The sequence below is a fragment of the Notolepis coatsorum genome (genome assembly GCF_963971535.1).
Source record: "Notolepis coatsorum genome assembly, chromosome: 17".
Classification (NCBI taxonomy): Eukaryota; Metazoa; Chordata; class Actinopteri; order Aulopiformes; family Paralepididae; genus Notolepis; species Notolepis coatsorum.
Genome location: NC_140181.1, coordinates 9,309,358 through 9,324,996, shown reverse-complemented (window position 1 = coordinate 9,324,996; position 15,639 = coordinate 9,309,358). Strand labels below are relative to the sequence as shown.

General features: G+C 42.6%; 1 protein-coding gene across 1 annotated transcript in view; it reads left to right on the top strand.

Annotated features, from left to right (window-relative positions):
• Positions 1-353: 353 nt before the first annotated feature.
• Positions 354-15,639, top strand: part of LOC311243455 (SPRY domain-containing protein 3-like) — a gene marked incomplete at its 3' end in the record, with an annotated part of 56,908 nt that continues 41,622 nt past the window's right edge. The window contains exons 1-3 of the mRNA XM_084332688.1: positions 354-450; positions 4,103-4,208; positions 4,756-4,851. Of these exons, the coding sequence (XP_084188814.1) occupies positions 4,183-4,208; positions 4,756-4,851 (122 nt within the window). The 5' untranslated portion in view covers positions 354-450; positions 4,103-4,182. The remainder of the gene's footprint in view (positions 451-4,102; positions 4,209-4,755; positions 4,852-15,639) is intronic.

Below are 15,639 nucleotides of genomic sequence, written 5' to 3'. Positions count from 1 at the left end.
GTGTGTGTGGTCATCAATTTTGTAAGTTATAATGCATTCCAACATCATTCCTTTTAGCCATGACCCAGGATGAGAGAAATATTATTCATATTATTCACACTTCCTGAAGTCCTGAAGTATGGTGTATGGTATGGTTTATTTCTTAATGGGGGGAAGGGAAACATGATTTATCACATCATACACACACGCACACACACGCGCACACACACAAGCACGCACGCACACACACAAGCACACGCACACACACGCGCAGGCACACACGGGTTGAGAGAGAAGGGATTGGTCGAAAGCGTGTCACCCTTTTCTCAAGGCTACCTTTGATAGGCGTAGTTGTCTCTGACGTCACTAGGAAGCGCCGATCTGTACTTTCACAACAAGTTTTTACCTCCCTTTAGCTATGGCTAGCTGATGAACACTGAATACATGTGTTATTAAACGACTTCATAACAGGTAAGCGTTTGAATCAGCAATAACACTCGCTACTGGAAATTATCGTTAAGCTCTGCTCCTTGGTAGCTTAACTTTTGAGTATTTATCCAGTTGTGGGCAAGCTAGCTAAGTTAGCTGCTAACGTTAGCCCCAGTGGTGAGAGCCAATACATGCGACTTCATTATTAGACTCCGCAGATATCGTCATTATTTGACACATTATTCAGGTAACGTTGCCATTTCTCAGCCACAGATAATAATTGATGTCATTGTGGAATCCCCGGCTGTCTTAATAATGAATCAGACTGTCAGCTAACCCTGGCGAACTAGCTAACGTTAGCCACGCCAGCGGGCTGACACTTGTTGTTGTTTTGATAGTAAAGTATGTAAACAGTGCCACGCCCCCCATTGATTGATTGATTGATTGAAAACTTTATTAACAGATTGCAGATTGGGTACAGTACAGCTCAATACATACAATTGTTAAGGGGATGCAGACCAGAGAAAGACTTTTGTCTTGTTTACATCAGGGTCCCCCATTTTCAATTAATCATACAGCAACACACTCTCTTTTGATGCGGGTTGCTTTTGAATTCAACCAAATTCAACGTGTGCCCAGATTTATATTTGCCAATCACTCAAATTAACGTGAGCCTAGCTGAAAACAAAATATAGATAGAATAGAATATAATAGAAATACTTTTATTATCCCGTGGGAAATTAGACACTGCAAATCGCTCAACATCTAAACATTTAGACAGGACAGGTCACAATTTAGAATGATAACACAAATTAGTTAAACATTAAATAACAAAAAAAATGTTGTGTCACAATGAGGTGTCAGGTCCCACTGTTTGGAAGGACAACTTCCATCCTCCCCCAATACATTTTCATTTAATTTAATTTCAAACCTTTATTTCAACTTGTGAGACACTGAAGTTCCCCTAATTTACAGCGGTGACAAGCTTATAAAACAAGACATAGTTTATCAGCAATTTCACACATATAGGCACAATAAATAAACAATCAAAATCAGCTAAGACAGTTACAAGTCAACACACAGTAGTGGTCAGAGATCATAGAGTCAAGTCAAGTCAAGAGTCAAGAGTTTTAATTGTCACGGCATACAAGTATACAATGAAATGCGGGTGGTCTTGCCCGCAACGATGTGCAATACAGTGGTACAACATATAATAGAATCCAATAAACAAACAACATTGTGCAATAAACAGGTAACAGGTAACATGGTGTGACATCTCGGTATCTGTACATAGTTATTTACAGAGCATATAGGACATGCTAGGTAGCTTTGGTAGTGCAGCAAAAGAAGGAAGAACCTTCAGCCTCAGAGTCAGTCGGAGGGCATTCCAGGTGTTGGAAGCAATAGCATCAAATGAAAAAGCAGTTTTTCCTAGTTCAGAGCAAACCGGAGGAACCCGCTAAGAACCAACCAGTCATTTTAATGTGTAGAACCGTTTCCAATATTCCATTCCAACAGTGTTGTGATGTAAGGGGGACGCTTACCAATAAGGGCTTCATAAATAATAAACAAATAACAATGATAATTAGGCCTTTGCCTTTCAACCAGAGAAGGCCATCCAACCTTTTCATAAAGGACACAGTGCTGAGTATCATATGACCAGTCACCAGTAATAATAAATCTGAGGGCAGAATGATGGACAGAGTCCAGAGGAGTTGAAGAGTTGAAGCTGCAGAATGCCTATAAATCACCGTCACCGTAGTCCAAAATGTACAAAGCAACAATCCTCTTTCTACTAATCATGAGAAAGCTTGTAAAATGCAGGCAACCCTAAAGGGTTTAGTTAATATCCCGTTTTCCTCTCGCTGTGACGTCCTCGATGTCCCGGCCGCCGCTACAGAGTGAATGTAACATCAACCCACCCATCTACGTAACATCAACACGTCTCGTTTTAAACAAACACTCACCGGTTGGGGTGTTGGTCCTGGGGGGGGTGGGGGCGTGGGGGCGTGGGAGTGTCTTTTGTGGTGTCTGTAATAGTATTTGATGGTGATGGTAGAGAGGGGGATGATAAGGAAGCTGGCTGCCATCATGGAGAACCCCTACCACCCCCTCTACGACAAGCTAGTCAAGATGAGAAGCTCGTTCAGCCACAGACTCATTCCCCCCCGACACTCAACTAACCGCCTCGGACAGTCCTTCATACCAGCGGCCATCAGGCTCCACAACAGGGGGCAGCGACTAGCGGCCTCCAGGCTCCACAACAGGGGGCAGCGACTAGCGGCCTCCAGGCTCCACAACAGGGGGCAGCGACTAGCGGCCTCCAGGCTCCACAACAGTGGGCAGCGACTAGCAGCCTCCAGGCTCCACAACAGGGGGCAGCGACTAGCAGCCTCCAGGCTCCACAACAGGGGGCAGCGACTAGCGGCCTCCAGGCTCCACAACAGGGGCAGCGACTAGCAGCCTCCAGGCTCCACAACAGTGGGCAGCGACTAGCAGCCTCCAGGCTCCATAACAGGGGGCAGCGACTAGCAGCCTCCAGGCTCCACAACAGTGGGCAGCGACTAGCGGCCTCCAGGCTCCACAACAGGGGGCAGCGACAGCGACTGCTACCAGACATTGACCTGGGACTTATAGGAACCCAAGGAGGACAACCTACACTACCTTAGGCTTACTGCACCCTATGTGGATACTGTGATACTGTGAATAATGTATATTTCAGTGGATACCGTGATACTGTGAATAATGTATACTCAGTAGATAGTAAATTATAACACTACCTCATGCATACTGCACCTTATGTGACACTGTGAATAATGTGAATATTCCTCAGCTAGTCAGATAGTAAATTATATTGACCATATTGATCAAATTGTTTACACTGCCTGTGTTGTTTTTTACTACCTGACTGTATACTGTGTTGTTTTACTACCTGTACCCCCCCTCCCCCCCATGCTGCTATGATGCCTGAATTTCCCCAAGGGGATCAATAAAGGAATATCTTATCTTATCTTATCTTATTTAGTTGATTTTTATGTTTCTTTTTTATGATTGCTGAGTCATTATTGTTGTTGTTGTTGTTGTTGTGGTATTGTGGTGTCTTGTTGTTGTTGTTGCTGTGTTGTGTTTGCCCTGTTTTATGTATAAAATATATTTGATAAAAACACTCACTTTAGACACTAACACTACATCGATATGTATCTATTTATTAAAGAGATTTGCACTGCATCCATACCTCATTTGCATTTTGCACCTTGCCTTTATATATATATATAAAAATGTTGTACCTCATTGTCTGCATTTTTACTTCATTGTTACTTAGGTTGTACTTTAGTTTGTATATTGTATAGTGTTATTCCTCTTTTACTTACTTTCTTTTTTTTACTGTATGAAACACATTCTTAGGGGCTCATACAGAACCAAGCATTTCACTGTAATGTACATGACAAATAAAAGCAAACTTGAATGTAAATTTGAAACTGTAAACAGAACGGCCTATTGGGATGATGCTAGATCCTAATGTGAAACACTGTGATTTACCTTACCTTGCTACTACCCCTCTATCTTTTTTCATGCTCGCTTTATGCCTGTATTTTTTTTTACTGTTGTGAAGCACTTGGAACTGCAACTTCTTTATGAAAAGTGCTATAATACAAATAAAGTTTATTATTAAAGAAACACTTGTCTGTGACAGAAACGGGACGGTGTGACGCTGGGCAGCCCCCCCGGTGCACGTTCCCTCCCGCGCGTCCTCTGCGCGTCCTCTTCCGTCAGATGGACGACGTCAACATCCATCACAGGTAGTGATGCACGATATATCGGCCGCCGATATAATATCGGCCGATATGGCAGTTTTTTTTTACACATCGGTATCTGTCCGATATCAAGATAGGGCCGATATTAAAAAAAATATTATTTTTTCTTTTCTTTTTTTTTTCTTTTTTTTTTTATATATTATATATATATTTAACTATTTTAAATAGTTTCAAAATATCTAATTTCTGAAAATAAGTTACAAAAGTAAAAAAATAAAAACGTTTTGGAAAATAGCTCTTTATTTGATTATCATAAAAAAGTGTTTTCTATACAGATTTTTTCTTTATTTTATTTTATTTTATTATTTTATTTCATACTTATCTTTTGTCTAGCACAGTCTCTGGAGCGTAACAGAAAGACGCATTTTGTATAAAAGTATTCTGTACTTCTGTATGACAACTATTAAAGAAACTTGAACTTGAAACTTGAGATATCGACATCGGTAAATATCGGTATCGGCCAGAACAGCAATATTAATATCGGTTATCGGTATCGGCCACAATTTTCACATCGGTGCGTCACTGATCACAGGTTCCTGAACTGGAGACGGAGGATCAGGGACATGGGGGACGTCCGTCCGGCACAGGAGCGCTACAAGAGGGTGCTGAAGGACGGAGACACACTCAGGTCAGCGGCTCTCTTTACTCATTCTGTGAGAAAAACAATGTCTGCTTTCATTTACATTTCATTTCCCCAAGGGGGTCAATAAAGGAATAGCTTATCTTATCTTATCTTCATTTACATTAGCTGAATGCTTTTTTAATTTTTATCTTTCCCCCCTCCTTTTTCCTCCGTTTTTCTCCCATCCCAATGTTAGTCGTTATGCCAATTCCCAATCCCCTTCCTGGTCGCTGCGCACTTACCCCCCACAGTCGGTCTGGGAGAGTGGAGGCTATCACGTGCTTCCTCCGACACACGTCTAGCCAATCAACCGCTTCTTTTCACCTGGCAGCGCGGATTCTCACTGAGAGGGCGTAGCGTGTGGAAGGATCACACTACCCCCCTTAGATCCTTTCCTCGCTGAGCAGGCGCCCCGACCGAACTGTAGGAGTCGCTGTTTACAACGACCAGGACCCACCCCGCCAGCTTCTCCCACCCTCTAATACTGCCAATTGTGTTAGTATGAACGACCAGCCAAGCTGGTAGCAATGCATGCCGAGAGCTGGGCTCGAACCCAGCGTCTCCTGCATTGGTGGCGAGCGCCTTGCCCACTACACCACCTAGCCGCCCCTAGCTGAATGCTTTTAATCTAAAGCGACTTACAAGTTCTGTACAACAAGTAAGTGGGAAGGGAAGGGTACAACTCTGGCAGACAAGGGTCAGTAAGATTGTTCGTCAAAACGGTATTGAATTTGAGTGCTACGGTCTTGAGTGCTGGTTCCAAAATGAACATAGACACACTCGGGTCAACTCAACTCAGAGTTTATTTATAGAGCACATTTAAAACAACCGCAGTTGACCAAAGTGCTGTACAGGTCAATAAAAGGCTAACACAAGGCAATGCAATGTGGCACAAAAACATACCATGGTATACAGCACAATACAACGATATACAACGGTACAAGAAATACAGTACAGAGATACAGTACATACAGTACAGAGAGACATGGCCGGTTAGCCTTCGGGAGAGGTGTTGGTTGGACAATGCCTAGGCTAACCGGCCATGTCCGCTTCCATTCATTGTGCTAAGCTAGGCTAACGTGCAGCCAGATAGCTTTCTACTGAACGCACAGAGAGGAAATTGGTATCTATCTTCTTGTGTCTCTCTGGAGAAGATGGTAAGCTAATTTCCCAAAATGTTGGCGTGTTCCTTTAAAATAAAATAGTGCAACTGGTAAATGGGAGTAAAACTGAACTGAGCATCACATAGGATGGCAAACATTCACTTGTCTGTAAACCATATGAAACACATATTGGGGGCGACAGTGGCTCAGGAGGTAGAGCAGTCGTCTGGTGACTGGAAGGTTCTCTGTTCGATTCCCGCTCCTCCCGGGCAGCGTGTCGAAGGGTCCTTGAGCAAGACACTTAACCCCCTAACTGCTCCCGACGAGCAGGTTGGCACCTTGCATGGTCGCCTCCACCGTCGGTGTGTGAATGTGAGGCATAAATTGTAAAGCGCTTTGGATAAAATGGATATATTATGAATACACCATTTACCATTTTAAATCAATGAAATATATCAAAACATTAGACGTTTGGAACGGTGTGTTGAACAGATCGAGAAGAGCCTCCCGGATGCAGGACATAGACGTGTCAAAGACCAGCATCAAGTGAAGAAGACTATACCATTACCAGCATTAGTGATGCACCGATGTGAAAATTGTGGCCGATACCGATATTAATATTGCTGTTCTGGCCGATACCGATATTTACCGATGTCGATATATCTCTGTATAGAAAACACTTTTTTATGATAATCAAATAAAGAGCTATTTTCCAAAACGCTTTTTTTTTTTTTTTTTTTACCTTTGTAACTTATTTTCAGAAATGACTGATATTTTGAAACTATTTAAGGCCAAAACATGTAAAATTAATAAAAAAAAATTACTTAATTTTTATTTTTAATATCGGCCCATATCGGCCCTATCTTGATATCGGACCGATACCGATGTGTAAAAAAACTGCCTTTTCGGCCGATATATCGTGCATCACTAACCAGCATACACGTAGTCAGACACTACGTTAGCGCTGTGCCAGGGCTGGAGAGGGGGTCTGGCTGAACCCATTATCATTCCGCTATAGGGGGGAAAACACTCTGGCTTGTTTGTATTTCTTTCGAGTTTCGACCAATCACAATCCCCCCCCCCCGGGCGGCGCTAAGAGAAATGGCAGCTTATACCCACGGTCTACATCCTGTGAGTCAGACCAATACCAGCATAACCTCGGAGGGTTCATTCACCACAAGGTGCAAGCCCCTGGTAAGCCTCAAGAATAGGAACGACCAGATTTATACAGTTAATAAAAATGGTAGATTTTATTTTATTTTTATTTTATTACGGATCCCCATTAGCTGGTGCCATAGCAACCTTTGGACCTTCCTGGGGTCCAAAAAAAAAAAAAAAAAAACATACAAAAACAATTATTATTGCAAAACAAAATTATTAAAAGTCAGTACTCGACACACGATGCATAATGAAACTAACAATTAAGATGGCTAAAATTACATGCAAGCACAGAAACGGAAAACAAAAAAAACAAAACAAAATACTTTACAGTGTTAAATACAATTTAAGATTTTTTAAAAAGTGAATCTACTGTAAATGCAGCAGAGGTTTTGAGGCAGGTTATTCCAAAGAGTTAATGCTCTAAAAATAAAAGATCTCCTTAAAGCGTTGGTTTTTGGACCTGGCAATTCAAGCTGCCCACTACTAGTGTAATGCTCGTGCACAGTATTATAGTAGATAAAAAAGTTATTGACAGACTAGGCAAGGATCACCCTGTACCAGAGTGTTGGAGAGAGAAAGACGTCAACAGTATAATATAAGCCGATGGGGCATACTACAGACCCTCATCTGCACCTTTTGTTTACACTGTTTATTTTTCATATTCAGAGTTAATTATATTGTTTACACCGTTTATTTTTCTCATATCTTTATATTCAGATATAATCTTATTGCCTATATTTCTTCTACTATTAGGAAAAACTAATTTCCACTATTACCCTGCCCATACCTGTACCCCCCCTCCCCCCTCCCCCATGCTGCTATGACGCCCAAATTCCCCCAAGGGGATCAATGAAGGAACATCTTATCTTATCTTAGTTCATGATCCAAGGTAAGAATCCCCAAACCGTGGCCTGCGGGGCTGAATACGGCACGCCCCTGCATCTGGCCCGGTCCTCTAAACCAGGGGTTCCCAAAGTTTTCAGGCCGCGACCCCCGAAATAACGGTGTCAGAGAGCCGCGACCCCCACTATTATAGGAGGTAAAAAAATTAAAATGAAATTCTATTTTTTTGATTTTTTTTGGAAATCATCTGGTGACCCCCCCACGGCGGCTCGCGACCCCCACTTTGGCGACCCCCACTTTGGGAACCACTGCTCTAAACGATACCAGAAATGCATTTAGAAAATTAAGATACAAAAAAAGATATGTATTTATTTGATCATATCATGTTATTATATATCATGGTATTTGATAATAACGTTTCTTTTGGCTTTTAAAATAAAATTTTCCTATGAACTATTATCCATTCTCCCTGAAAAACCCCACCCTCCTCCCTTGCACACACACACACACACACACACACACACACACACACACACACATGCACACATTACACTGGACCTGAAGTTCTAATCGTCCAGAAGCGCTGGAGACGTTGGAGATAAAACCCACATGGACTCGCTGAAGAAACCCGGGCTTCTCCTCCAGAAACCCATTTTGTTGGCGAAATGGACGAAGCCCTGCCCTTCTTTATCAGCCTGCGTTGGCAGAGTTACTGAGCCGTGAGCTGTTCCGAGAGACACATTCCAGCCTGACAGTTTCATGCCATACCGCCCTCCCTCCCAAACCACTCTTATATCTGCAGATCAAAAAGCAGGCAGCGAAGACGTCCACGGCGCCGGGCAGCGCTTCTCTCTGCCAGCGAGCCTCTTCTTCACACATGGAAACCACTGAGAACCAACTCCCTGTCTGACGGGATCAAGACTCTGCTGAACGTTTGCATCAGTCTCGTGTCTGACGGGATCAAGACTCTGCTGAACGTTTGCATCAGTCTCGTGTCTGAAGGGATCAAGACTGCTGAACGTTTTTGCATCGGTCTCGTGTCAGATGGACCGACTGGAACGGGAACCGGAGGTTGAACTTCTGCTCACCCGGCCAGACGCAGGCCCCCACACGGTTGACACCGATTATGAACATTGAGACTGGGGGCGACAGTGGCTCATTGAGGTAGAGCGGTCGACGTCTGGTAATCCGGAGGTTCCCGCCCGGTTCGATTCCCGCTCCCGGTTTCAGCATTAAAGACACTTTCTTCCTAAGTGTCTTGGCCCTTGAACCCCGTTGGACTTAAATTCCGGGGCAACTTCTCCTGCTGTAATACTACTACGATATAAAATACAGTTTCACACTCGTGAGTTCTACAAGTGCATCATAACCATGGTGATGCGTGTCGAAGTGTCCTTGAGCGAGACACTTAACCCCCTATGCTCCCGATGAGCACGTTGGCTCCTTGCATGGTCGCCTCTGTCGTTGGTGTGTGAATGTGAGTGAATTGGTCAAATGTGAGGAACCAATTGTAAAGCACTTTGTGTCACCCCCCCGGTCCTATTGGACCGGCCATCGGACTTTCAACACCACTCGTGAACAATACCCTATTGCATTTGTGCCTGTCTATGTTTATTAATTTGGTCTCTGTCATACTCACTAATCTGTTGTCTGTGTATCTGCTGTCTGTGTTGTGCCCCATTGTCTAGTCTAGTGATGTCTCCCCTAGGGCTGGGCGATATAACGATAACGATAAATATCGCGATATATTTTAATAATCGATATCGAATATCGAAATAAAAAAAAATCGAAAAATCGTTTTTTTTTTTTATTATAATAATATTTTTTTTTTTTTTTTTTTTTTTTTGACCTGTAACAGGGCAGTTTTAAAACCAGAGACAGTGGACAGACTTGTCTTTCTTGCCTGCAACTTAAAGTAATGGCTTTGCTTGTCCAAATGACAATACTGACCAAATTGAGATTTATTTTTCTCTTGTCCATTTATTTTGTTTGCTTTCTAATTTAAAATACAGTTTGAAACCGTCTGTACACACACAGTAGGCTATGTGTGCTAGCAGAGCTAGACTCCAGTCACGAGTCACGGTGCACATGTGCGGTGGTTTGTCCACCAACAAAGCGCCAAAAGATCGAAAATAAACTAGCAGAGCCAGAACTGTTCAACTCCCCTGGAGCCACAGCCAGCAGAGAAGCCGGTTTACTTTAGCTTTTAAACCAGCTGCAGCCTGAGAACTGGAGTGTGAGGGGATGTAACACTAAAGATGGTGGCAATGACAAAGAATTACTGCAAAATAAACATACATCTTTTGTTAAATTTTTTTTTAAATTTTTTTAATACTTAATTATCGAGAAATATCGAGAAATATGATAACATTATCATATCGTTATCGCGATATGATTTTTTTCCATATCGCCCAGCCCTAGTCTCCCCTGTGTCTGTATCTATGTGTTATTTAGTGTCGTCATGTTTCAGTATTTTACCCCAGGTTGTTCTGTCTTTTCCACGCAGCTGTGTCTTGTTCCCAATCACCCTCATGTGTCAATTAGTCTGTGTATATTAGTGTTGTCTGCCCTGCCTTCCTGTGCTGGATCATTGTTCATGTTACCCTCGTCCTGTGTGCTGTCAACCTTATGTTTCTCCGTATTCCCAGTGAGTCAGTTTTGTATTGTTTGCCACGTTAAGTAAAGTGCTTATTACTTTCATCCACAACTCGTGCTTCATCTATTTCATCCTCCACTACCTCTCCTCGTGTTAAGTCTGCATTCCGGGTTGATTTTATTTTATTTTATTTTATTGATGGATTAAAAACACACAACAAGGATCCAAAGGATAACATGAGAGAGTAAAACCCTTATTTCCGTCATGGTCCCAGGGCTGTTAGGCCACAACAAAAACACGACAATAATACAAAACTCATACATTTAAAACATTATAAGACTAACCTATCGCTAAAATTGTATACCCCACAATAACTAAAAACTGACAATAACACAAAACTCATACATTTAAAACATTAAAAGACTAACCTATCGCTAAAATTGTATACCCCACAATAACTAAAAACTGATTGGAAACCCATTCAAACTATAGGGGTCTATTCCTCTATTCTGTCCATGAGCCACTTCTTGACGCTTCTCTTGAAGCTGTGGAGGCTCTGTTTGATGGGGATAGACAGCTTGTTCCAATCCTGGGCTCCAGAGAAAGTAAGGGAGCACTGGCCCAGTTTGGATCGGAAAGAAGCAGGCTTCAGGTTTGCTATGCTTGCTCTAGTTCTGTGGTTGTGGGATTCGTTGACCGGGGTGAAGTAGTTCTGGAGGTGTCTAGGGGACCTTATTGTGCACTATGTTCAGTCTGAGCTGGGTAACTCTGGCCTCCACAGGAAGCCAGTTAAGCTCCTGGAAGTGACTCCTCCCTATGTGGGTGCGCGGGCCAAGACCCATTACCACCCTTACCAGCTTATTTTGGGAAACCTGAAGCTTCTTTTTTATGTTCACTGTCAGGCCCTCGAACCACGACACGCTACCATAGTCAAAGTGGCATAGTCAAAGTGGCAGAGTACTAGGCTATTTGCTAGTAGCCTGAGGCTATCTCTGCCAAGGAGGTTGGCTTTTCTAGCTAGGTACCTGGTGCGGGCGTTGACTTTGCCCAGTACTTGGGAGGCCATAGCCTCCCCATCTAGGCTCCCGTCTATCATACAGCCTAGATACTTAGCTTTTTTTTTTGCTGTTTTAGGGTTACAGCTCCTAGCTGGATGTTAAACTCCTGTGCTTTCCTGAGCTTGGGCTTGGAGCCTAATAGTACTGCCTCTGTCTTACCTAGGTGAAGAGAAAGCCTGTTGTCCGAAAGCCACCTGCTGACCCCTGCAAGTTCTTCACCTAGCACCTAGTGTGTTCTGATCCTTGTGTGAGACTAGCAGGGCTGAGTCGTCTGCAAATAAAAACAAGTTACATGAGCATGCTGCTGACATGTCATTTATGTACAGTAAAAAAAGGAGAGGTCCTAGCACGCTTCCTTGTGGGACCCCACATACAATGGGCTTGGCCTCTGACATAGTGCCACTGACCTCAACCCGCTGCACCCTATCAGCAAGGTAGGAAGAGAACCATCTGACCACTGTCTCAGACATACCCAAGGCCTTAAGCTTGGAGAGCAGTATGTCATGGTTCACTGTGTCGAAAGCCTTCTGTAGGTCTAGAAGAACTAGCCCACACAGCTTACCTGAATCTATCTCCCTCCTGATACTGTCTAAGATAAAGAAGACTATGTTTCAGTAGAGTAGGACTTCCTAAAGCCGGATTGGAGGTCGTACAGGAGGTCATGGCTGCTTGCATATTCCTGGACTTGTTCATGGACTATCTTCTCTAGGACTTTGGATAACACACTTAAAATTGAGACTGGTCTATAATTGCTGGGGTCAGATTTGCTCCCTTTTTTATATATAGGGATGACTTTGGCATTCTTGAAGTCGGTGGGTACCTTGCCTAGGTCCAGGGAGAGGTTAATAATATGGGTTACTGATGGAGCTATAACTCCGGCTGCATCCCTCAGAAACCTGGCACTGATGCCATCTACACCTGTGGCCTTCTTGATTTTGAGCTCCCCCAGCATCGCAGCCACTTTGACTACTGACACCTTGCTTAAGGAGAACGAGTTTGCCTTAACCCCTCGTTGGCTATAGTAGTTGGCAACAAAGTCTTCCCCAAACTGCTCTGTCTTGGGAGGTAGGTTAGAGACAAGCTTACCTGCTACCGATGTAAAGAAGTTATTAAAGATTGTGGCTACATTCTTTTCATCAAACTCCATTCCCTTGTCTGTGGACAGGCCTATGTTGGACTCAGTAGTCCTTTGGTTGGCATCGCCCCCACAGCCTAGCTGCTTGAGGGTTTTCCACAGTTTAGTTGGGTCATTGCTGTTCTCCTTGATGGTTTCTGCAAAGTATTCTCTCTTAGCTATCCTGATCTTTTCCTGAGTCTGGTTCCTGAGTTTTTTTAAGTGATCAAAGTCAGCCTTATCGTGAGAACGGTTAAACTTGGCTAGGGCAGAGTCCCTCCATTTGATACTATCACCTATGGTGTGGTCAAACCATGGGTCTGATCTCTGTTTCACTCTGGTTTGTCTAAGGGGGGCTACAGAGTTTATAACTTTCAAGAACAGAGATTTAAAAGTGCCCCATGCTTGGTCTACCTCATTGGCCCTGAGAACTTGAGACCAGTTCACCTGCTCTAGCTGGGCCCTCAGAATGTCCCCTGAGTAATTCTTGAGGGATCTGGCAAAGATAGTTTTATGACCAGTAAAAACATTTCTCTGCACCTTCCTCGAACAATAAATGAGATAGTGGTCACTGACCCCATACTCTATGACCCCACTCCTGGGGATGTTCACTTTGTCTGTAACTAGGATTAAATCAATAGTAGTCTTGGATACATCAGTTACCCGAGTGTGCTCTGAGATCAATTGCTTCAGACTGAACTGTTTACAGAAATTGGTATAAGCTTTGTGGGTTGGAACAGAGGGATTTGTGACATCAGTATTAAAATCGCCCATTAATATACATTCTTTCTCCTCCCCTCCCCAAGATGACAATATAGCCTCAAGGCTCTCATAAAAAGAGTTCGAGACTGGGGGTCTGTAGCAAATTCCAAATAGAATTGGCTTGGAATGGGGCTGGTAAATGTCAAAGAACAGGGATTCGATTTCATCAGTAGAGACCGATCTAAGCTCATAGTTAATGTCTGAGCGGATGTAAGCGCAGACTCCGCCGCCGTTTCTGTTTCGATCTCTTCTCACAAGTGAATAATTGTTTATACCAATTTCGGAGCTGTCAATGGAATTATCGAGCCATGTCTCCGAGCAGCAAAACAAACTAGGATTTGTCGCGGTAACAAGAGAGCGGATTTCATCCATTTTGCTGAGTAAGCTTCTCACGTTGAGATGGACAAAGTGCAGACCTTTCTCTGCGGTTGCATTAGCAAGTTTAAGAAACGCGTCGGCTGTCACTGAGGAATCCAGCATCTCAGGGGTAGAAGAATATTTAAAATCCGCAGGGGGACTGCAGTCCAACACTGGGCCGGGATTTGGTTGTACATTCCCAGAAATTAAAAGCAGAAGAAGAACTAAAAATCTCTTTCTCATCAAAGAAAGCGGGAGATTTATCTTGATGGCCGTGGTGTCAGAATGAGTGGCCGTGTATGAGAGAGAGCTTTTTAAAACAGTGAGGCTGAGAAGCCGTCTCCAGCTTGCAAAGCTTGCAAGTTGCAAGGGTTCTACTAGTCTCTACCACCGACATGCCAACGAAACGTTCCAGGAATCGTAACAACTTTGGATAAAAGCGCTATATAAATGTACCATTTACATGCGTAGGTAAGATCATTGTTCTGACTTGAATGTCAACAAGTAATGAAACATGTTATGATAGTTAAATAGGCATGAATTGTCATTATACTCTGGTACAATGACATTTCTCATGGCTTCTCCCTGATGTGGTTAAAATGAAACTAATAAATACTGTAAAAGCAGTAAAAACAGTATCATTTTTAAGAAGTGGTGTGTGAGTGTGTGTATGTGTGTCTCTGTTCTGTGGTTGGGCAGGGAGAGCTGGGATGGAGGCCACAGCTCTGGGAGAAGATCTATATATCTGTCTTGAAAAGTAATCCCCACATGTCAGTACCGTGCACAACATATAATAAACAAATCTAGCATTAGGCTTAATAATAAACAATTAATCATCATCAAATCTCCTGGGATAAAATCCATCTCTACAATAATACCAGTCACTGTATTTTCTGTTACATTTAGTCATTTAGCTGACGCTCTTATCTAGGGATGGGCAAAACTCACTAAGTTACTATTTGAAAGTCACAAAGAACTATTCGAATACTAATCTAATTAGTTAATAGTAGGGATGCTCGATATTGGCTTTTTTACCTATACCGATATTGTCCAACTCTTAATTTCCTATACCGATATCAACCGATACCGATATATGCAGGGTTTCCCCCCCCAAAAATGGAATAATTTCAGGTAATTAACATTACATATCTCTTGTTGTGGAATTAACACAACATTATGCATACTTTTGACAATAAATAAAATCAGAATTTGTTCTTACTTGCTTGCCTGGGTAAATAAAGGTTATAGAATATATACTCATGAAAACCGATACTGATATTTTCCGATATCACATTTTAATGCCGATATCGGCCGATAATATCGGTAGGCCGATAATATCGGACATCCCTAGTTAACACTTTGGTTGCCTAAGGTTAAATTAATGATATACCATAGATTGCCAGCGCTATTTGTCTATGGAGAAAGTCCCCTTCTTTGCAGGGCTATAACTTTTTAAATTCTATTGCTACATTGCCATTATTAGGGCCCATTCAAAGTCCTATATGTATTGTTCATTGTGTAGCAACGTTAAACTTTTTCATTCACATATTCATAGTAAAGTATGGTCTAATGTATAAGTATGTTTTCATCTCTTTCTGCAGCTTTCTCCAGAACGTGATATATAGCCCCAAATGCATTATATTGATGATGAAATACAGTTTGATGGCAATCAGCGCGATATAAAAAATTCCAACTAGACGTACTTCTAGAAGTTACTACACGTCATCTGATGTTGACCGGATGGGCGAGGGGGCGTTTATAATTCCGTGGGCAGCGTTATACCAATCATCTAATGTGGGT